This window comes from Panthera onca, chromosome A3 (assembly GCF_046562875.1).
Source record: "Panthera onca isolate mPanOnc1 chromosome A3, mPanOnc1 haplotype 2, whole genome shotgun sequence".
In the NCBI taxonomy this organism is placed as follows: domain Eukaryota; kingdom Metazoa; phylum Chordata; class Mammalia; order Carnivora; family Felidae; genus Panthera; species Panthera onca.
The window spans coordinates 66,707,673-66,730,422 of record NC_138341.1 but is presented as its reverse complement, the minus strand read 5'-3'; the positions used below and the strand labels follow the sequence as shown (position 1 = coordinate 66,730,422).

At 39.4% G+C, this 22,750-nt stretch overlaps 2 protein-coding genes across 7 annotated transcripts in view; one reads left to right on the top strand and one right to left on the bottom strand.

Moving 5' to 3' along the window:
• The window catches only part of EML6 (EMAP like 6), a 285,377-nt gene extending 279,663 nt beyond the window's left edge, over positions 1-5,714 (top strand). For 2 of the 3 annotated variants that reach the window (XM_060605873.3, XM_060605862.3), the window contains 3 exons: positions 881-1,034; positions 1,428-1,528; positions 3,760-5,714. In XM_060605873.3, coding sequence (XP_060461856.1) covers positions 881-1,034; positions 1,428-1,528; positions 3,760-3,784 — 280 coding nt within the window. In that variant the 3' untranslated portion in view covers positions 3,785-5,714. The remainder of the gene's footprint in view (positions 1-880; positions 1,035-1,427; positions 1,529-3,759) is intronic. The other variant, XR_009602202.3, reaches the window with a different exon arrangement.
• Positions 5,715-5,834: 120 nt separating this feature from the next.
• The window catches only part of RTN4 (reticulon 4), a 72,700-nt gene continuing 55,784 nt past the window's right edge, over positions 5,835-22,750 (bottom strand). For all 4 annotated transcript variants that reach the window (XM_078444481.2, XM_078444482.2, XM_078444483.2 and 1 more), the window contains 6 exons: positions 22,027-22,234; positions 17,109-17,247; positions 8,274-8,343; positions 7,494-7,540; positions 7,227-7,285; positions 5,835-6,833 (listed from right to left, as the gene is read on the bottom strand). In XM_078444481.2, the coding sequence (XP_078300607.2) occupies positions 6,791-6,833; positions 7,227-7,285; positions 7,494-7,540; positions 8,274-8,343; positions 17,109-17,247; positions 22,027-22,234 (566 nt within the window). In that variant the 3' untranslated portion in view covers positions 5,835-6,790. The remainder of the gene's footprint in view (positions 6,834-7,226; positions 7,286-7,493; positions 7,541-8,273; positions 8,344-17,108; positions 17,248-22,026; positions 22,235-22,750) is intronic.

The following is a 22,750-nucleotide window of genomic DNA, read 5'->3' as shown; positions in this document are numbered from 1 at the left end:
ATGTTTATTTATTTTTGACAGAGAGCACGAGTAGGGGAGGGCAGAGAGACAGACACAGAATGCGAAGCAGGTTCCAGGCTCTGAGCTGTCAGTACAGGAGCCCCACACGGGGTTTAAACTCACGAACTGTGAGATCATGACCTGAACCAAAGTCGGACGCTTAACCGACGGAGCCACCCAGGTGCTCCTGGAGGAAGACACTTCTTAAGGAAAAGATCACAAGGAAGTTTCTTATGCCAGACTCAGCCTCCAAGTTTGTATGTGGCCCAGATGTAAAAAAAAGCTCAGAGATAGAGCTGTCTGGTCTTTGGGGACTGGGGGCTGGGGGCAGGAGGCTTCTTGGACCCGGGCTTTTGAAATGCAAAGCCCTCCCTTTTGTGTGATCCCTTGGTCCTACCTCCGCAAACTCACCCAGCATGTTCAAAGGGAAATTACCTCCCAGCTTTTGGCTCAGCCCCGGTGCACTGCAGGCACTGCACTGCAGTGGAGGCCTCCAGTCGCCAGGAGGGACGGGAGGGTGGGAGGGCCGGCATTGCCACTTAGCAGGATAAGGAGCAATGCGTTGCCAGTTCAAGGGAAAGGACACCACCAAGCTGTGAGCTTGAAGGTGCCCAAGCATATACACATCCAAAAGGACTAGAGGGCGGAGGGAGTGAATCAAAAATGGAGGTAAATTTTCTCTTGGGGTGCAAAGGAGGGGGGCAGAGCAGAGCAGTAAGAGCTAGGTCAGTGCACAGGGGGGCAGGGGACAGAAGAGACACATGATCATAGCCAATGATGCAAAATAGCCCTCTCTTCTTCTTATCCCTGGGAGGCAACACCTGACTACAGGAAGCCTTCTCATGCACCTCCTTCTGACACCTCTTCTTACTCAAAACAGCATTCTGGGGGATGAAGTCATTGGCATCTGGCCACGAAATGCGGACAAGGCTGATGTCAACTGCGCGTGTGTGACCCATGCTGGCCTCAACATTGTCACAGGAGATGACTTTGGGCTGGTGAAGCTCTTTGATTTTCCATGCACAGAAAAATTTGTGAGTCTTCCTCAGAGGAACTCCCTACATGGCCTCCAGGCTCTTTCCTGTAGTCTGCAGGAGGCAGTGGCCATATCTAGATGGCCATCGAGAATCTAGAGCAAGAGGAATCTTGTTCCAGTCCTGTGGAGATTTGGGGACCCGTAACTTTTGCATCTCCCTTTGGAGGGGAAGTTCTGGAAGCCGGGAGAAGGGAGGTTGGGAGGGGTACAAATTGGCCATCCCAGGCAAGAATGGGACAGGAAAACCCATCAGTGAAAGGCTGGCTAAAAGACGAAATGGGAATCCCAGGAGTGGAGGATTCTGGGACGGGGAGATTTTGAGTCCTGGAAGTAGTCTGTGGTTTCCAGGAGGAGCAGGGTCTCAGTGGTCTCCATTCACTTTTGCTCACAGGCCAAACATAAGCGTTACTTTGGCCACTCAGCTCATGTGACGAACATCCGTTTCTCTCACGATGACAAGTATGTGGTCAGCACTGGAGGAGACGACTGCAGGTATGAACCTGACTCACCTGCTCTGGTTCCCCGGGCCTGGTTGTTACTCCCTCTTCCGGTCCCCACATCAGGTGTCCCATGGGACACAGGGAGGGGCTGACATCATAGTGACAAGGACTTGTCACGTATGGTCTGGTGACTCCGAACCCAGGTCTTGAAGGGTCCATGTCCCCACTAGAGCTGTCCTGGGATTGGTGAGAAGGGGAGGACAGGATTCCTCCTCTGAACATTGCTGGGTGGAGGGACAGGTGAGTAAGGGACTCCAGGTGGCTGATTTCAGTAGGACAACCCAAGGCATCATTGCATATAATCAGGTTAAAATGGCCTTGATCCATAGGTCTTTTAACTCGTAACTTCCAGCTGATCACCAGGATTCTTAAGATGGGTGATTAGGGGGGCCTGGGTGACTCAGTCAGTTAAACATTGGTTACGTGTCCAACTACTGATTCTACCTCAGGTCATGATCTCACAAGTTGTGAGATCAAGCCCCATGTTGGGCTCCATGCTGAGCATGGGGCCTGCTTAAGATTCTCTCTCTCCCTCCATTCTGCCCCTGATCAGGAGCACTCGCAGGTGCTCTCAAAATTATAAAAAAAAAAAAAAAAAAAAGCCTCAGTCACCGTGAGAAACAATAAGGGTGTCACCCAGTTTTACATGAGATCTGGTGAGAAGTGAAGCCATTAGGCCCAGTGCTAGTTAGTAGCAGGAGATCCTCAACCAGCTATCTGGACTGGGCTGCTTTTAACCTTAACTGCTGCTGAGTGTTAAACAGGCACATGTTCCGTGAGGTGTGACTGGCCTTCCAGTGATTTGGAAGGACCCTTACCAGCCTGCTCCAGAGATGACATCAGCCTCTTCAGCCTTTCCAAGAAGGCCACTTTCTCTTGTCCCTCCAAGTGCATTCCTTATTTGGATTGTGGAGGAACAGGACAAAGTCATTCCTGAATCTCTCATTCTCCACCTCTAATGTAGTTGAAGGGCTTTACCGCAACATGAATATAGGTTTCTATTCAGCCCAAGCAAAACTCTTGGGGGGGATAAAGAAGTGTACCAATCCCGATATATATGTATTTTTAGAGTTTATTTATTTATTTAGAAAGCGAGCCTGGGAGGGGCAGAGAGAGAAGAGAATCCCAAGTGGACTCCGTCCACACTGTCAGTACAGAGCAGAGCCCGAGGTGGAGCTCAAACCCATGAGTTGGAAGATCATGACCTGAGCCAAAATCAAGAGTCGGACACTTAACTAACTGAGCTGCCCAGGTTCCCCCAGATATTTTTAGTGGTCTGAGAGAGGTTGTGGAAAAGGCACCTGTAGAGAATGTCAACCCACTTCCTATCCAAAAGCATGGTGTAGAAAATGACCCCCAAGGACGCTGATAGCCCGTGGGAGAGCACCATCTCCAGGTCCGCTGTGCCAACAGCGGCTGGCGCTTAGAGCCCTTGAGATAATACTGCCAGCAGCTCCCTGTGGAGTGGAAACACCCATTGAAAGCAGCACCCGCCAGACTGTGAACAAGCCAGCAATAAGTGAATTGAGATCCGAGGTGACTTTTGATTACGATGAAAGGCTTAGAAGTAACCTTTAAAATGCAGGACCCCTAGGCCTTTGTAGTCCTGGGAGCCTATTCTGATCCCTGGCTCTATGTTGAACACTAGAAAGGGTTCTCCTACTCAAGTGGAGTTGATAAAACCTTTTCAATAGTAACAAGAGAGATAGTGTGAAGTCAAATTGCCAAAAGTCCTTACTAAATTCAGCACATTCAGGCTGCTGAGAACCAAACAAAACAGAAAACAAGACCTTTTTTAAAAAGCAATAGATCTTTATTATTATTTTTTTTAATGTTTATTTATTTGTGAGCGAGAAAGAGAGAGCGCACACGAGTGGGGAAGGGACAGGGAGAGAGGGAGACACAGAATCTGAAGCAGGCACCAGGCTCTGAGCTGTCAGCACATAGCTCCACGCCTGACGTGGGGCTCAAACCCACGAACCGTGAGATCATGACCTGAGCCGAAGTCAGATGTTTAACCGACTGAGCCAGCTAGGCGCCCCCAAAAAGCAAGCAATAAATCTTTAATCGGTGACAAGATCCCCGATTTGCCTTTAGAAGTTGAAATGCCCAACACATATCAGCTGAGTTGGACTCGAGAGCACTTGGTAAGATTGTTTTTTGTCACTTGACAAAATTATGATGCCCAGCCACGCAAGATGACGGTCTGATCTGCCTTTTCAGTGTGTTTGTGTGGCGATGTCTGTAAATGCCGGAACCCTCTTTATTGCTGCTGCTGCTACCACCCAGCAACTGCAGGGGCAGTGACGAGGCCCCTCGTTGCCACCAGCTGCTGGGAAAGGCCTACGCTGCGGGCCGCACAAGTTCCAAGTGCTAGTGCAGTGGGGTGACTGCTCCCAGACTCTGGAATCTCCAAAACTGTGATGCCAAGAAGGTCAGTTCTAAAATGTTAAGAGTGCTTTCCTCTGTTCCTGAGACTATACTGACCACAATGACAAAAAAATCCTGCTAATGTAGCCCACCAACGAAATTTAAAGCCTCAGTTACCCTGACCAATATGTAGCTTTTAATTTGCATCACAACTTTTACAAAAGATGTTTTGCTATTATGTTTCTATATACTTTAAAAATGTTCATTTTTACAAATGAGTTGAACAAGACAGCTTAATTTAGATGCGCCTAAAGCACTAGAAATATTGATAGCCTCAGTTCTCCACATTTAGCTTTCAAAACCAAATGAGCCATGTACAAACAAGTTGAGAAACTTAATTTTTTAACGTTTCATTTGCAGAGTTTTATATCCATTAAGTGCCTTTGAAAGTTTCCAGTTGTGTGGGCTGCTGTCTCCCCTCCCACAAATTATCTCCTTTCTACATATGGTGCTAAAACTTCAAAACTGAGGAGGGCTACAGGACCCTTAACAGATTCCTGGTCTGTCACCCATGTCATGTGTTTATGTCGAGGCTTCCTAAATGAAAGACATCAGTTACCTGCTTGAGAAGTAGTGGCAGGTGAGCAGCAAAGAAACTTAAATTCAGGAGGGAGGGGGTAAAAATGGGTTTTCACTGTTTAGTGCCAAACCTACAAAATCCAAAATAGAAGTAAAATTAACCTCTACTACAAAACAGTAGGAAAAAAAAGAAAAAAAGAAAAAAAAAGCTCAAGTGGGTCTAGGATTAACGAACTCTTAATCCTAAGATAATAAATGTGGGGACCCAAGGCTGCACTGGGTCTACCACCCAGTGGGGCTGACTTGACACCACGGATTTGTTCAGGTGAACTGATCTAGGTCAAGTCCAGATAAAAAGAAAAAAATCTCAGCAGAACAAATTCCTAAGCCCAAGCAATATTTGAAAGATTATTCAACAAAAACAGGCTAGCTTGGCGTTCGTCAGAGCTGGCTAGATGACACAATGTGACCACAATGGACAGTATTAACCAGATGACATCCCTGACCTGCCTCACTCCTACTTCACACTTGGCTCACCACTGACTCCAGGAGGGGCTGACAGCACACACCGCGAGGAAGGCTGGTGAGGGCCTGGGGACTCTGAGCACACGTGCACCCATCAGTCCTTCCCATCAGTGAACCAAAATTCTGGGTCTTGAGTTTCTGGCTATTTGCAGTTGTCAGTTTAGCGACAGTGAAATGAAGCATTTTCAATTAAACAGATTACTAACATTTACCCCAGAAGTGCTTCAGCATTCTAAATGGATTAGATCACCCATGAAGCTATTTTTATATGCCAAGTTATGAATGCCTTACATTAATCCCCTGATAGGCTGTCGGGTCCCCAGTTAAGAGTCCCTGTGCAGTCCTGATTCTGTTTTCTGTAACCATGTAACTGGCGATGCTGAGTGATGACCATGTCTGCCTATACCGTACCACCGACCTTTCATAATAATCAGATCTTGTATTGAAATAACCACGTGGAAATAAATTGATCAATGAGGATATGTACAACTATATTTAAAGAGCAATAGTGTCTGTGTCAAGAAAACTTCTTAAATCTTATTTGTAAACATTTATATGGTATGATTTTATGTATGTTTATCCTGCACTGTGTTCTATATGTTAAAATATTGGTGCATGAATTTATTTTCAATTAGCAAAGTATAAAAAATACATAATTTGAAAACATTTTGTATGTGTCAAATAAATTTGATTATGTAAACACAGCTGCACTACGCACTGGAAAGCTTTCTAAGAGTACAAGCCACGGCTCACTAGTTGAAGCAAAGTCTACTGTGTGTATACTTTTAATCTGGTGCAGTTTCATGGAGCCAAAATACCAAACATATTTTGTCTATAAGCTTTATTGATACTTTGCTTTTACAGTTCACAATGCATTCCACAGATTCAGTACAGCTTAAACCACAAATGTATAAATCTTCATTTTATAATTTTTTGCATAACAAGGTTTGATATTTGCAAACAACGTTTTTGGAAGCATTAGATTCAGTCCATAGATTCAGAGTCTGTGACAAAATGAACTACAGTAAGTCTGTGCAATGAAGTTTATGCTGAGGAGTTCTATGTGCATGGCATCGTTTCATGTTGAAAACAGATGGTAGTGCTCCTAGAAATAGATTTTCTTTTTCTAGCTTATGTGCTTTGGAACTACACACGTATAACTAATGACTCTCTGAAATATCAAGCACTGTGGTGGGGTAGCCGGAAGGTAAAGGTCTAAGCTTTGTGAAACACTATATATAGATATATATATAATCTATATTTACTTATATTGGCAATTAATATAACAGTAAGATTCACAATACACCTAGAACATACCAGAAAGGCAAGCTTTTTCACTCTTGCTTTAGTGGTATGATCTCGTCTAAACATTTCATTTCAGAAAATCTGCATCAATCTACACAGACCATACACAGTGCACAAACTGTGAAAAGGATTATTTTTTTCAGCTTCACTTTCTCTGCAATTCCCAAAAAACAGCAAGACTACCTGCAACAAAGTGTAATATACAGCTTACTCAGATCTTTTTCTATTCACCAGTGCCTCATATCGGAAAAACAAGTATGATTACGGTTTAAATCCATACATAGCAGCTTACAATACTTAAGATGATGAACACATGGCAGTCAAGACAGGTAATTTTCCTCAGACACCGCATTGCTAAAAATAAAGATCTGTGAAACTGCAATGTCAAGGTTTCCTTCTTCCCTGACCCTCCCCCATGTAATCAAATGAATATCCCCTTTTAAAGATAAACTATTGTTAATGATTTCTGGCTTTTTCATTCAGCTTTGCGCTTCAATCCAGGGATTTTCGCTTGGATTCTACAAATGGAAAGGTTGGAACAAAAGGTCAATATAAATATTTTTAAATTTTAAGTATTTTAAAACACTATCCTTCAAGAACTACTTGTATATTGCTCAGCTTGTACAAGAAATGAAATCTTAAGGCTGTCAAACTACAAGCTGTAATTATGCCACCTTGCCTGATGAATTGGATTTAAACAAAGCCTTAAATACAACAAAAAGCAAACAGAAATCAACGATTCCAAATGTAGAGAAAAATCGTGTGGCAATACTGTCGCACTTTTTAAGTGTGATTAAGATTTGCTACCCATTATGCCTAGAAGATGAAAATACTACATTTTGTTCTCAAAGTCCAGTACACCTTGTCCTTAGTGAAAAAGAAAACAAGAGTTGCAGATTTTAAGTACTTACTTAGCCATAGCATCTTTAACATTCTTGTTTGCAAGTCCTAGATAATGATCTATCTGCGCCTGAAAGAGAGGTATAAAGGAGTTACTAGAAAATTAACGTTGGTAGAGTCTTATTAACCGTTACTCTGTTCCGGCAAATTAAGGGCTTAATAAAGGCTTAAGAAACCACATTTTTCATATTTATAAGGCTATGGAAACTGGCAATAATACATCTGTTTGAAGTAATAAAGTGAGACTTGTATCCTGAAATCTATACTTAAGAAATTACCTGATGCCGTTCATAAATAACAGGAACGCTGAAGAGTGAAATCAGAGCTGAAAAAGGAAATACACAGCCTTTAAAATCGACTGGGAGGGTTTAGGGAACAAACACGGACAATGGTAAACTCTTAAGATAGCTAGGCAGTGTTCCTAACGAATGAATAAATACACAAGGATCTCCTGGAGGCACCTGCTGGTGGGGAACCACTGCAGAGCAGTGAGTGAATTAACCAAGGGATGCTGCAGGAACCATTCCTAGCTTAAAATCACGTCACACAGACCTTATAAAATACAGGCATCCCAGGTTAGTGTGATTTATGCCTGCACCATCAGATGAGGCCAGCCCCCATCTGGTTTATCACTATTAACTGGAGCATTCTTCAGGAACTAAAGTAGCAATTCAATACACAGTATCAGTATCAGCAATTTAGCTGAAGAGATCACAACCTCAAATATATGTCCTGTCTTCCCCACAACATAAGAATTCTCTCCACTACAGTGTCTCTTGGGGTGCCGGGATGGCTCAGTCCGTTGAGTGTCCGACTTTGGCTCAGGTCATGATCTCACAGCTTGTTGAGTTTGAGCCCCTCATTAAGTTCTGTGCTGATAGCTCAGAGCCTGGAGCCTGCTTCAGATTCTGTCTTCCTTTCTCTGCTCCTCCCCCACTCTCACTCTCTCTCTCCCCAAAATAAACATTACAAAAAAATCCCTTAAAATGTTTTTAAGCTCCTACACACAATCATCTTTTATTGTACAGTTTTTCATTCAAATAGTTTTATAGACTTACCCAAAATCAGTAGTGTCAGACCATTGAACAAGGCACCAACATAGGTAAATACCCACATCAACACTGCAAACTGTAAGAAAATAACATTAGCCTATTAAAACCACAATTCACATGAAGTTGAAGCTTTCAAATAAAAGCATCCCATCTAACGGCCAACCTACTAGAGGCCTAATCGTTGGAGATTTGGTACATATGGATATTTCATCTTGAAGTCACCAGTCTCAATTCAAAATTTCAGAATCCTAATTAAAATAGATTTGATTCGGGGCGCCTGGGTGGCGCAGTCGGTTAAGCGTCCGACTTCAGCCAGGTCACGATCTCGCGGTCCGTGAGTTCGAGCCCCGCGTCGGGCTCTGGGCTGATGGCTCGGAGCCTGGAGCCTGTTTCCGATTCTGTGTCTCCCTCTCTCTCTGCCCCTCCCCCGTTCATGCTCTGTCTCTCTCTGTCCCAAAAATAAATAAAAAATGTTGAAAAAAAAAAAAAAAATAGATTTGATTCATTTTGTCTGGACTACACTACCAAGTAGTTGATTCAATTTTCTCTGAGATCAGAAAACATGCCAAAGGTATACCTTCCTCCTTCAACTTTAATACAGCATTTAGCTTTTACATGGGAAGACTGAAAAGGGATGAGAATTTGCTATTAAACCTGATTTTAAAGCACTAACAAGTACTTCAGATCCACATAAGCTGAATAATTCAAACATTAAAATCTCAGACATCTGAATAAGTAACAGGCAGGAGTACTTATGATCAGCGAGAATGGGTTTCAGGTACCAAAATTACCAGCTCCGGCATTTTACAAAGGAACAGAAGCACTGGCTGCCGAGTGATACATGTTTTAATAGCCACAGTTAACCCTGGGAATGAGGATGTCTCAAACTTGTATATGTATTAATAAAACCATTATTATTCTTTTGGTCACTGCTTTCTTTATTTAACAAACACCAATATAGTTCTTACTATATTAGTGCCAGGCACAGTTTTAAATGCTTTACAAATATTAACTCAATTATTCCTCTTAACTTGATGAGGTGGGTGCTATTATTACCACAGCAGATACAGACAACTAAAGAATAAAGAGTTTTAATACCTTGCTAGCAGTCAGATTTCACTGTCCTCTTTACGGGTAGGGGACTGCAGTGAATTAACTAAACTCTCCTACTTCAGTAATCATGGTCTTAAAATCTAGGTGTGTGTGTGTGTGTGTGTGTGTGTGTGTGTGTGTGTGTGTGTGTGTGTGTTTAAATCATCAAATAAAGCAGTTTGGGAAAGGCTCTTCTAAAAAGAGATTTCATTTTGAGAAGTCCTTTGCTTCCTCTTCATACTTTATTCATGAAAGGCTGGACAAGAGGATTGCAGAGTTTTCTTTCCATTCTAAAATTTGGTGACATCATATAGTACAGACTCAATGACATGATAGAAACAGTTCTTGGAAGACTTAAAACACAAAGTCAGTCTGGATTTTATTATTCTTAATCAGTAATACCTTTGCTTTCTATTAAAAGCCTTCATGTGTCTGGCATTAGCTCTGCCCTAGTCAGCAGGTAACACAATATGATGCCACCGTCTACAGTGATTAGTCAGGGACAGACAACAGCCCTCCATCTCCTAGAGGAGGGATCAGCACACCTTTCCTTTCAAGTAAGATAATAAGATAATAACCATGTTTCCTTTTACGGGCCATAGTGGGGGGGGGGGGGCCTTTCATATATTCTTGGAATGTTGTCTCTGAATAGTTTTTGAATATTATCCTTTAAAAAACATAAAAACCATTCTTCGCTCTCAGGCTGTATCAAAACCCGCCATGGGTCAGACAGTAGTTTGCAGACCCTTGAACTGTCTTCCTCCAGATACTCATTCATTCAACAAAATTTGATCACCTACTAAGAGCTGAGTACCACGCAGTAATTAAGGTGTTGAAGCTCACATTTACTACAGGTTAGGAATACAATCTGGATTCCTCCACCAACTTCAGTTCTACAAATAGCAACACTCTGGTTACCTCTACAACTGAATTTAATGTTCAAGTGACCAAATGCCAAGCATTCTTAATACCTGCCAACTGAAAATCAAAAATTAAATGCTACCTCCCCCCCCCCCACCCCCACCACCACCCCCCTCCCCACCCCACCTCAGTCTTAGCAAGTGCCAAGGTAAGAAAGGTCTGCAGCATGACTCCAGTTAGCAAGGCTTTTCCGTCTCGGAGTTTTACAGACTCCTATTGCAGAAGCTAATTTTAACTTCTGCATTTAAGCAAGTTTGCTAAGGAACATTTTCATGTTTCCATCCATCACTATCAACAAGTCTAAAAGGGAAAAGCATCAACCTTCCACATTTTAGAATAAACTGCTTTAGCAGTAAAGACACCTTTGTCATGACAGAATTCAGATACTAACACACACACAGGCTAAAAATAAGTCCTAATTTGGTCATTAAGTCACCCACAAGGCTCCACTCCCAGGTCAGCAAGAAGAGAAGCCCAAGACTTCACACCTAGGCTATCTAAGGGACTCAAATGTCATTGGACTTGCTTCTTGCAGGACACTCTTCCTAAAAGCCACGTTACCCAAAGGCAAAGAAAAGAACAGAGGGAGGACTAAATGTGGAACAAGTGACCGACAGGCACGAAGAAGCATGACTAAGGACGGAGGCAGACAGATAGACATACACATTCTCCCTCTAGGGGAGGCATGTACACCCCGGCTCCACAGAATATTGCCGTGCAAGTATGTCAGGCCAATGTTGCCGAAATTTCCCATTTTGAGAGAGAAACCAGAAATTCACATTTTTATGTATCACAGAATTTTTAAATATTGCAAAAAATTTTACATTTCAGGGGCTCCAAACAAAAATGTTAAGTAAGGTTTTCCAGAGAATACACCATCAGAGAGAAAGGAATGGTAGTTAAGGACATGCATCTAGCAATTGCACAATTACTGGAACTGTTACATAATGAAAGCAACTAACTTTTTTTTTCCTTTGGCAAATATATTAGGTCAGTTAATCTCATCACAATGCCAAAAGTTAAGTGCTATTATTATCCCCAAAGAGCAAACCGAGACAAAGAACAATTAAGCAAGTTGCCAGACCAGAGGTCACAGTGATCTAAAGTTTATCTGACTCCAGAATCTATCTGCTGTGCCATACAGTAAAACCACCTACAGAGTAACCATTATTAATGGAAATTTGTCACGAATGTGCATGCTGTCATTTTTAAACTCAAAATTATTTGACCTTTTTTTGACATCTACAGCCTTATTCATTGGTATCACTTTGCCTACATTTTCCCTAGCCCATTTCCCTTCTAATTTTTCTGTGAGCCAGAGAAAGCAGAAACTGTCAAAATGTGTATGTTAATAACTATATAAGAGCCCAAGAACTGAATTTCAAAGTTCTTCTGGGTCAGCTATTTCTGGAGTGCAGACCTTTTTTGGCTCACTTTCAGATTTAAGAACTGTATTCTGGAACATTATGAATGCCTGATGTTCAGACAACTATAGCTAGAAATTTTCTTACAATTTTAACATATTTTCACTGAAAGTCACGGAACTGTCATACTGAATCCAGGCTTTATCACCCAAAGCTGTGTTACAGAAAAATAAGAACCTTTGCCTAAAACACATGGCATCTGGTAAATAAAATTATTAGATTTTTTTCTTGAGATTTGAGGTTTCAAAAGCCAGGATCCCACTAATGAAACTTGGAGCCTTACTCATGAAGCTCCAAAGCTGAGCCCAGTGGGGACTGTCAAATATCCTCCTTTTACAACAGGCCTGGTGGTAGTGGGAGGAAGGAGTAGGGGGAAAACAATAGCCTGGGGCTTAGAGTTTAATGCCACAGCTTTCAAAAACTGTGATTCTCCAGGCAATATCCACAGATATTCCAATATTCCTTCCTTTCCCCAACCCCCCTTCCTAGTAGCAAGTAAATTTTATAGCTCCCAGGTGGTTCCAATCTGCAGCCCAGACTGAGAACCACTGTTTTAAAATGAACCCAATCAAAGATCCCTCACACATAAGAGCAATCACAGAATTAAACCTTAACTAGGTGGTCTAAATATGTTCAACTACCTTAAACTTGTTTTCTGGTAGTCATGGATCTTATTTAGAAGTTAACAAATATCACTGGGTTAATAAAATTATCCTGCCTCTTTCTGACTTCTCAGAGACTAATAAAGTACACCAGGCTAAGAAAAGGCTACATACACAGCTTTTGCTACTTAATTTTACTACAGAACATTCCTCCTTTGCTTTCCTTTCATTCATTCTCCTTTCCCCACCTGATGTCTGGCACTCAATGGAACAAACCCCTTTAAGAAATATAACCTTTAAAACAAATCCTGAACGCTGGACAAAATATTTGGCTGCAGTGAAAAACTAATGTTTGAAATAAGTTCTACTGAATGGAATTAGATATATTTTGTTAGTAATTCTGCCATATTTGACTAAAATTAATCCTTTGGGAAATATATTGTTGCTACATCTGTGGACATGTGAGATCTTCTCTAGGACTTAGAAGCTTGTAATTCCCTGCAAAGGAGCAAAACAAATTGAACTACTGCACGGGAATTTAAAAAGGAGAAATTGCAAAAACATGTCTTATTTGTATCTGTCCAAGTCAAATGCCAAAAGGAGTCTTAGGCCAGGCACAAAGATAACCACCATCTCACATCAGGTCTTTTTCAATAGGCCTGACTGCTCATGAACCTTGAGAGTTTTGTTTTGTTTTTAATCACATTTGAAAGAATAGGCTCCTCTCTCTCACTGTCAAGGAAAAAAAAAAAAGTAATGAGCAAAGGGATGAAAAAGTTTCACATGCTAAGAATAGTGGCTCTAAAATTTTCTAAGGAAGAAGGTTTCAAATAAAAGTAATGGTAACTGTGACCCAGAATCTAGAAATGTAGATTATATAAATTTGAGGGCACCAAATTTATGAAGGCAGTGAGTTATAGAGAAACCTCTTTCAAATTTTTGTTTGAAAGCTATTATTTTAAATATGCCACAGAGCGTGATACCGTGTGTATTTAAGAACTACATTTAAGAACTTGTAAATGAGACTCCCACTCATTTTCTTGAATTTAGGGTGGTATCCGTTTTCCTAATGATGAATCATACAAAATCAAAGTAATTCCAATTAGAAGCTGGTGCTTATTTTGGGATGAGCACTGGGTGTTGTACGGAAACCAATTTGACAATAAATTTCATATTAAAAAAAAAAGCTGGTTCCTCTAAGTTTTTTGTTTGTTTAATTTTGAGAAAGAGTGTGTGCACACAAGCAGGGCAGAAGCAGAGACAGACAGAGGATCCAAAGCGGACTCTGTGCTGACACCCAACGTGGAGCTCAAACTCAAGAACCATGAGATCATGACCTGAGATGAAGTCAGATGTCCAAATGACTGAGCCACCCGGGTGCCTGTGGTACTTGTAAGTTTTTGAAAATTCAGTGTTATTTAACAAATTCATCTGGAAACTGGAGAGACCAGGACTATTTATTAGCAAACTTTCAAAACACTGAAAATCTAAATATAGGAAATACAATGAATCAGTCTAATAGGGCCAACATTTCTCTTATACTGAAAAAGTAAAAAAAAAAAGAGAGAGAGAGAGAGAACTGCTTGCTTTAGGGAGAGAGAATAGGGCTCCCTATTAGCTGCTGCGGCTAAAAGGCAAAAAGTAATAGAAGGAAAATCATTTTCTTTAAAAAGAAAACGCTTTCTATATAAACAAAAACTGTGGAGGACTAAGAGTGGTAAATGCTCAAGAATCTATCTATAGAAAAGGAATACTATTAAGTATTTTTTATAAAGAGCCAAGAGTGTCAAGATTTTTGTCAGCTTTTTTCAATAAGAGACATTTTAGGCAAGTATCCTGTGTTTCTACATACAGTACCCTTATTCAGTGGAAACAAACAAATGGAATGTGTACCACTCACATACAATGACATTAAGATTTTATTTTAATTAAAGGGGGTCAATTTTTAATTTTAAAGGGGGTCAAAGGGTAAAAAGAAAAAGTTTATTGGCTTTGGAGTTACCCTACGTACCCCAGGACAGGAAACAAAAAAGAAAGAAAAGGTTTAACTGAAGTCCCCCAAATAATAGAACCATCAGGCTTATCAAGGAAGACCATTTGTGTGTATTATCAGAATTTACAACTGAATTACCAAGTGCTTCATACCCATCACCTTCGCAAAGGTAGGGAGAAAAAGACACACCCTGCCTTTTATTCTTTTGCCTCAACAGGTTTTGAGACCTAAATGCAAACAAAGTTCATTCTATATGTTAGTATATGAAGCACCAGTTACTTGTTTGGAGCCCAGGAAGAATCACCACCTGGGAAGTCATCAAGCAGCTTTCCTTGAGCTCTGGGATTGCCAAAAAACACTACTAAAGGAAACCATTCAAGTAACTTTTCTTTTTCTCTTTTCAGAAGTACTGCTAATCTGTAAGGAGAAAAAGTAGTAAACTATAATTCTAACACATGTCCTTTTTTCCCCCCAACATTAAGAAACAATGTTTGTTTTAAAAAAATAAAAAACCCTCATAAAAATAAAGTGTTTCACAAACTAAATCTGCCTCATTATGTGCCATTTTCTGCTACAAAGTCACACATATAAAAGTCACTGAAGGCAAAAATTTATCAAGTTCAGTTTCTCTCACTTATGCTAGCTCCATCGTGAATAACATACCTGCTTAAAACAAACAAACAAACAAACAAAAAAAAAACAACAAAAAACCAAAGACCTGAGGTAATTTTCAAAGGAAATTAAAAATTGAGCTTTAACAGCAAAATGAAATAATTCATCTTCTAGAAGTAACTTATTCATATAATTTCCTCATCCTATTTTCACGTATCTGTAATTTAAAAGGTGTTTAGAGTATTTCATCAAGCCTCCTCTAACATTTTCATGCTCTTCTAGCCTTTGCCAAGTATTTCCACACATAACTGTCTACGCCTAGAAATGTATATAGATGACAATAAAATCTGAAAGAACAGAATTTTCTTTTGACTAAAGACATGTGGAAACTTTCAATTAAAATTTGTAAAAACTGGAACATAACACATCATTCCCAGATCAATTTGTTTTATTTTTAAACAGATTTCTTTAAGAACATCTTTTAGACATACAGAGCGCTGCCTTCATGGCTAAACTGTGTAAACATGAAGGATGACTTTTGGTTTCTATGTGTTGCAATTTTTATTAAGTCTATAAAAACAATGACTCTCCTCTATCAAGCTTCATAATGCTTTTGTTTGAAGTCACCCCCCACCACCAATTTTTGACTGCTAACTTCAGAGATGGTCCTTTGCTGTTTGAAACTTTTATCACTACGTATAGTGTGTTTTCTCAACCAGTTCCCACCCACAACCACTTCCTCTTAAACCACACTAGTACCTTTCTCCTCAATGGTTTACACGTTCTATCTACCCCAGCTATAAGCTATAATATAGCATATATCACTTCAATGAATAGGAACTGGCTTTTTGTGGCACTCATATGTACAAGGTTCTATTCCACTTACTCCAAAGGATTTTGTTATTTTTTCCCTTTGAAAGTAATTAATCAAACATCCCAAATAACACAGCCATCATAGTTTCATTTACAGACTGACATCAGATAATATCAAAGCACTACTGCAGAATGTCACTAAAAGCAAGCACTCTATAAATACAAAAGAAATATTAATAAAAGGAAACTAAATGATTTTCCATTAATGCCATTAGTAAGTAACTGAGATTCCCAGTCCGACGCTGAAAGGACACAGCTGAAAATAATGTCCATCTACTGGCTTATTAAAGCTAAGATGTTTGTCAAAAGCACTGAGCATTTAAACCTATTGTAACTTGTTCAGAAATTGCTTCACTGAGTCAAAAGGCCCAATCACGGTATTGCTATGATATCCTTGGTCTGCATGATAAATTGCTATCTCGTACATATCTCTCACCAAAGAAAAATTATAAATACCACCGTAGTACATTTCTACCCAGGCTTAGACTGGAAATGAGTCTATCTTAAGCATGATCACAGACAGTAACACACAAAACACAAATGGTAAGTTCTATGTAAAGAACTCAAGTCTCAGTGCTTAGAACTCATGTTACAAGGTGATTTAGTGCTTGCTTTGAGTCAGTGAACTCCAGGAAAGTTTATTTGCAAGGTGAGACTCTAACAGTCACTCTAGCAAAATCCAAAAACTGAAGACTTCCAGTAATTACTAACTGAAGATTAGTTGAGGTGTTCCAAGTATCAGAACTTTTCCAGAATAAACATTTCGGGAAAGAGTCCAAGATATAAAATAGCTTATGTGTGTATATAAATCACACATAAGCTAAGAAATTAAGTGCTAGACTCTAAAAGAAAGGCAAAGAGATTAAATCACATTCTGGTATCAAATCTAATCTTCATTCCTACAGTGAAAATTCCCTTTAATGTTCTCACTTTTTTTGTTGTTGCATTTTTTAAATTTAATTTTTTATTTTAATTCCAGTACAGTTAACATACACTGTTATATTAGTTTCAGGTGGACAGTATAGTGTTTCAACAACTGTATACATTACTCAGTGCTCATCATAAATGTATAATTTTCCCACTTCTCATCTTTATCATCTCCAAAAGTATGAATTTCTAAATTATTTTCCTTTAAAAAAGAATAGTACTTTCTTCCATCTCAAATAGTTGATTGGATTCTAATTTTTGACACTTAAGTTGACAGTACATCTTTGTCATTTGATTTCACTACATACTTGTCATTTAAATATGGAAAAGTAGAATTTTACACTCCAGTCTTTTGATATTGAATTCTATGTCAAAAATGAAGAGCAAATAAACTTACCTTCAGAGAATCAACTAAATCATCAACTAAAAAGAGGCGTCTCAGTTCTTTTATCGTGCAGTTCACATGACCAAGAGCAGAATTACTGTATTTCTGAACCAACTCCTCAGATATAGCAACTTCAGATTCCAAATATGCCCTGGAAAACAAAACACATCCTGTCACTGATCAGAGTGATTTTTCCTGGATGTCTGTCAATCAGCAATTACATATCTGTAAAAAAAGACATTAACAAAATACTTTACCATAAAAAACCTACTCTTTCTAAATGAAGCACAATGTAAAAATTCACCAAGCAATGGGCAGATTTCATTGATATGCACACTGTCAGCTGAGGAGCACAGAAAAAAGCATTTGCTTTCAAGTCAGACTGACCTGGGCTTGAATCTTAAACTCTGCCACTTACTTGTCTTGTGTCACTTTGGAAAGTTACTATCATGAGGAGTCACTGAATAAAGTGCTTATTAACACAAGCAGGCACAAAGAAGCACTCAAAAAATGGTAGTTATTATTAAGGACTTGGTTTTTTTCTTCAAGCCGACATTAGGCTGTCACTGGGTTTTCCTAACAAAGATTCTATCTGTTCCCAAATACTACACACTCGCAGCCTAACTTTCAGGGGAAACTACCCAATATCTCAAGGCCCAGGCTGTGAAATGGCTGCCAGAAGTATAGTGCTAATGCTAGTAAAACATAATAGTTACTGCCCTTTTTGATGCCCTAATCTATACTAAGATAGCTGGAATTGTTTTATTTAAGAAGAGAACTGTAATGAAGAAGAAAAGTCATCTGCAGGAATGCAAGAACTGTTTTATCAGTTATTGTTTCAAAGCAGCCATTTTATCTTGGCAGAGTATAACCAACTCAGAAATGCTAAGAACTTTTCTGTCAGAAATAGCTACTTATAACCCCAGTCTCCTCATCACTCCCCCATGTCTATGGATACTAGCTACTCATACTGGAAACAACAGTCCTCTGACAACTCCTTATCCTATAGTTTCCTTCTGTAGTATGTCCCAACTATGTCCCTTCATTTTTTTTTTTTTTTTTTTTTTTTAATAAGTGTCTCCTTTCCTCTTTTTTTTTTTTTTTTTTTTTTTTTTAATTTTTTCCCAACGTTTTTTATTTATTTTTGGGACAGAGAGAGACAGAGCATGAACGGGGGAGGGGCAGAGAGAGAGGGAGACACAGAATCGGAAACAGGCTCCAGGCTCCGAGCCATCAGCCCAGAGCCTGACGTGGGGCTCGAACTCACGGACCGCGAGATCGTGACCTGGCTGAAGTCAGACGCTTAACCGACTGCGCCACCCAGGCGCCCCTATGTCCCTTCATTTTTACTCACGATGCTAGCACTCTAGTTCAAGTGTTCATTTATTTACAACTCGGGTATTCTTATCTGTCTCCAAACCAATCTCTAATCTGTCTGCATCCTAATCCATTCCTTCAGCCAATGCCAGATCAGTTTTATTTGAGCTATCCTAAACAGTGCTATTTAGATTGACCTCAGGTAGGAGTTAGGACACTTGCTACTATCTAGATAAGGTAACTTTGTGGTCATTTGACTTCTCAGGGTCATGATTCCCACTTGAAAATTAAAGAAACAGACCTTCTTAAATCTCTTCAGGCTCCAATGTTTTGTGATTCTATGGTTCCAAATTTTCAACCAGAGCTCTCCTCAGCCTTTCCAACCTGATTTCTCACTACTCACTATGATGCAGCCAAATATGAGCCATTCATCAAACATTTTTTAATCTTACTGCCTTTGTTCACCATACTGTTTTCCCAATCCACACTGCTCTCCTCTCACCTCTAGTAATAGCATATCTAGTCAGTTAGCCTGTCTCAAATCTCACCCATACATGAAGCCTCTGTGGCTCCTTCTTCTCTAAGGCACTATTATGCAATTCTAATGCACTCTTTTGTAGCTTTCTTTTGTAGCAGTATTATAGTATTGGCCATATCCAGCCCTGGAAATGTGTATACTTGTACATTTTCCCTACTAAAGTATAAACTATTAAGAACCAGGAATATATCTTTATTACAATGGCATAGCACTCAGCCAACTTTTATTGATTAACCAGCAAATATCAAATTGTTATTATCAAGTTAAAAATTATCAAAGACTCACATCTACCCTTAAATCAGCAATAATTTATTTGTATAGCTTTAAGAAACACAGAACAGAAGCAGACAGAGCTTGAAGTTGGTATTCTGTTCCTTTGTACCACTGCTCTTATCCTTGCTGAAGACAAGACGCCTGGCAGGCAGGCACACATGTGGCCCTCTCAACCAATGAAGTCCCATGGATACTTCCATTCATTCAACCGGCACGGACATGATAGTATAACCCCACGCCAGCACCGCCAGCATCTTGTCCAGTGACCATAGGTATCAAATACAAACTGAAGGGTGCCACTGCTAGCAGTGTGACTGGGAGGACTTACAAAAACTGTCCAACAGGATTAAACTGGCATGTTGGCTGAATTTATAATGACTATAAAAAAGGCTTCTGAATGAAAAATAAAGTGTTTCTAAGGAAATAAAGAATAAGGAAATCACTAGGTTTTTCCCCAAAAGTCTTCTTTAAAATCAAACAACGTCTGAAATTTATATCGTAGATAATTTAGAAGTTTTGGCTTGATAATGTTTTTATATATTTCAGTATAACTAACTAAAAACCATATTCCTCGGGGCGCCTGGGTGGCTCAGTCGGTTAAGCGTCCGACTTCAGCTCAGGTCACGATCTCGCGGTCTGCGAGTTCGAGCCCCGCGTCGGGCTCTGGGCTGATGGCTCAGAGCCTGGAGCCTGCTTCCGATTCTGTGTTTCCCTCTCTCTCTGCCCCTCCCCCGTTCATGCTGTGTCTCTCTCTGTCTCAAAAATAAATAAACGTTAAAAAAAATATATATTAAAAAAAAAAAAAAAACCATATTCCTCTATGATTTATGGCATGATATGGCTCTGCCATTTATTTTGAAGCTGCAATTTCAAGTTACTGAACTTCAAGTATGTTTCCCTCTCTGTGAAGTGAATAATACCATCGGTCTCATTGAGTTTTCAGTACAGAAAATTCAGTCTGTACATAAATGGCTAGGGACATAAGAACCATTCATCAATGTTGGTCTCTCCCTAAAACTTATGTAGCATCATTACTTAATACGAAGAGAGCTAGAGAGAAACAAATAACCAGTCTTTACAATAAGCAAAATGATGGAGCTCTCTTCTGTGAAGTGTGAAAATCAGTTTACATTTACATATTAATACCAACTAGATAACGTTCTAGGTAGTTACATACTCATTCATGCCCACATAGATACTTGCCTTACCAAATAGTTTTTTAAATATTCAGGATCCATTTGAGTAAAAAAAATTCCATATACAAAACAATCAGAGACCATTTCAAAGCCATATTTAGTGAGATAGGAAATCAATCCTCAGATCATTTGGACCTAGTTTTAGAGAAGCCTTCTTCAAAAAGCTCCATCTTGAAATCAAACACAGAACCAAATAAAAAAACGTAATATATAGGGTCATCTGAGAAGCTAAAAAGGCAGCATCAATGGGCACAAAACCCTAGAAAGGGCACATGAGAGAGAAGATAAAGATATGTGGACTTCATCCTGTAGTGAACAGGGAGCCCATATGCCTAAAAATACAATAAAAGTGGTATTTGAGAAAAATTAATCTGACAACATCCATAAAAGTCAAAGTAAACCAAAGTAACCAGAACCCAATTTGGTAACAAGTGAAGTCCAGCCAGAGTAGGCAAACTTTTTTGTAAATATTTCAGGCTTTGAAGTCTATATGGTCTCTGTCACAAGTATTTAACCCTGCTATTAGAGCATGATGAAAACAGCTAAGTGACGGAATATGGCTATGTTCTAATAAAACTTTATTTACAAAAGCAGGCAGCAGACTGGATTTGGATACAGCTTATGGACTTGTGGTCTACACTGAGGAAGCAGGGGGAAACAACACAACATAGTTATCTTCTTTATGTGAGATGCTAACAAAGATAACATCAAAATTGGGAGACTGACATGAGGATAATAGTGGTGTACTGATAGAAATTGACAAGTCTGAGAAAAAAAGGTTCATTTAAAGACATAAGGAGTTAGTGGTTGTCAGGAGCTGGGTAGGAAGTGACTACCAATGGGTACAAAATATCTTTTTGGTGTGATGAGAATATCTGGAATTGGATGGTGATAGTTGTACAATTCTGAGACCATACTAAAAACCACTGAATTTTATAGTATGTGAATTAAATCTCATTTTTTTTTTAAGTGAGGGAAAAACATGGTAAATCTGAAGTGAGGGCAGAAGACCCAAACTGAGGTTTGTCCCATTACCAGTTAGATATGATGCTAGAGTGTACTTGTAAAAAATAAGGGCAGAAGATGATAGTTTAGAGACAAGAAGCTAATACAGATGCTCACCAAAGGGTAATACAAAAGTATGCCTTAGGGAACAAGAAGAGGAAACTAGATAGAGAAGGGATGGTAAGACAGCATTATATAAAAACATACACTGTTGGAAAGAAAGGTATTTCTAATATCAACATGAAAAGTATGCAGTAAAGAAAATATAACTTTCACCAATCCTTACCATGTTAAAAAGATAGCTTCCAAAGTAAAATTAGGGAACCAATACCTAGTTCTAATAAATATATATTACTAACACACAGCAGAGTTAAGCGAGTAACACACAATCCCAGTTTTCTCCATCATGAGCCCATGAAATGACCTTTAATCTCAAAAATCTCAAAAGCAGATGCTTTTGGAATAGGTTTTGAGCAAAAATCTACAATTATCTTTAAACAGTAAAAAATGCATGCCTGTAATTCTACAAATAGAATGAAGTCTCAAAATTAATCCTGTTTACAGCGTTGCCAACGTGTGCCTTGTTTTCCAGACATCTCACCTGAATGGGTGGCCTTCATCTGATTTCTGGATAGCTTGGATCACACCCTTATATATCCTAAAGCTGATAGTCACAGAGAGCAGGGCCAAGACAATGTAGGCCGTTACACTCACAATGCTGAATACTGTCAATGAAAGCAGCAGGAACAGGCTGGCACCAAACACTACTCCAGTCTTCTTAATGTCTCTCCAGTAGAGGAGGTCAACAACTAAAAATTAAAAAAGAAGAAATCTGAAATTAGAACATTATTTTATCCATTTGGATTTGGCACACTTATATTTGCTCCACCTATAAAAATAAAAAGGTCTCTAAAGTACAATCAAAACCTAAATTGTTAAAGAAAAATGAACTTTGTAAGCTGCATTTTAAACCCATCTAAGTTGTAAATTAGAATCATACCTACATCGATTTCTATTTACCATCAATTTTTCTCGTGCAAATCTATTTCCCTCGTGTCCAAATCAGTCTGGCTAGACAAGATTGCTCCATTCTCAAGCCCAGTACAGCAGACTTCTAATCCAAAACAAGGTTTCTTAAAAACCATCTTGAAGGCTTTCAAACTTTGTTCAATGCAGGATATAAATACAACTAATTGAAAAAAATCTTAACACACACTCACTAAAATAATAGCTACTTCAGTGATGTAAAAATGTATTTATCTGCAGAAAAACCACTAACTCAAAAAATATTAAGAAATTAAAACTACAAAAAACTACGCAAAGGT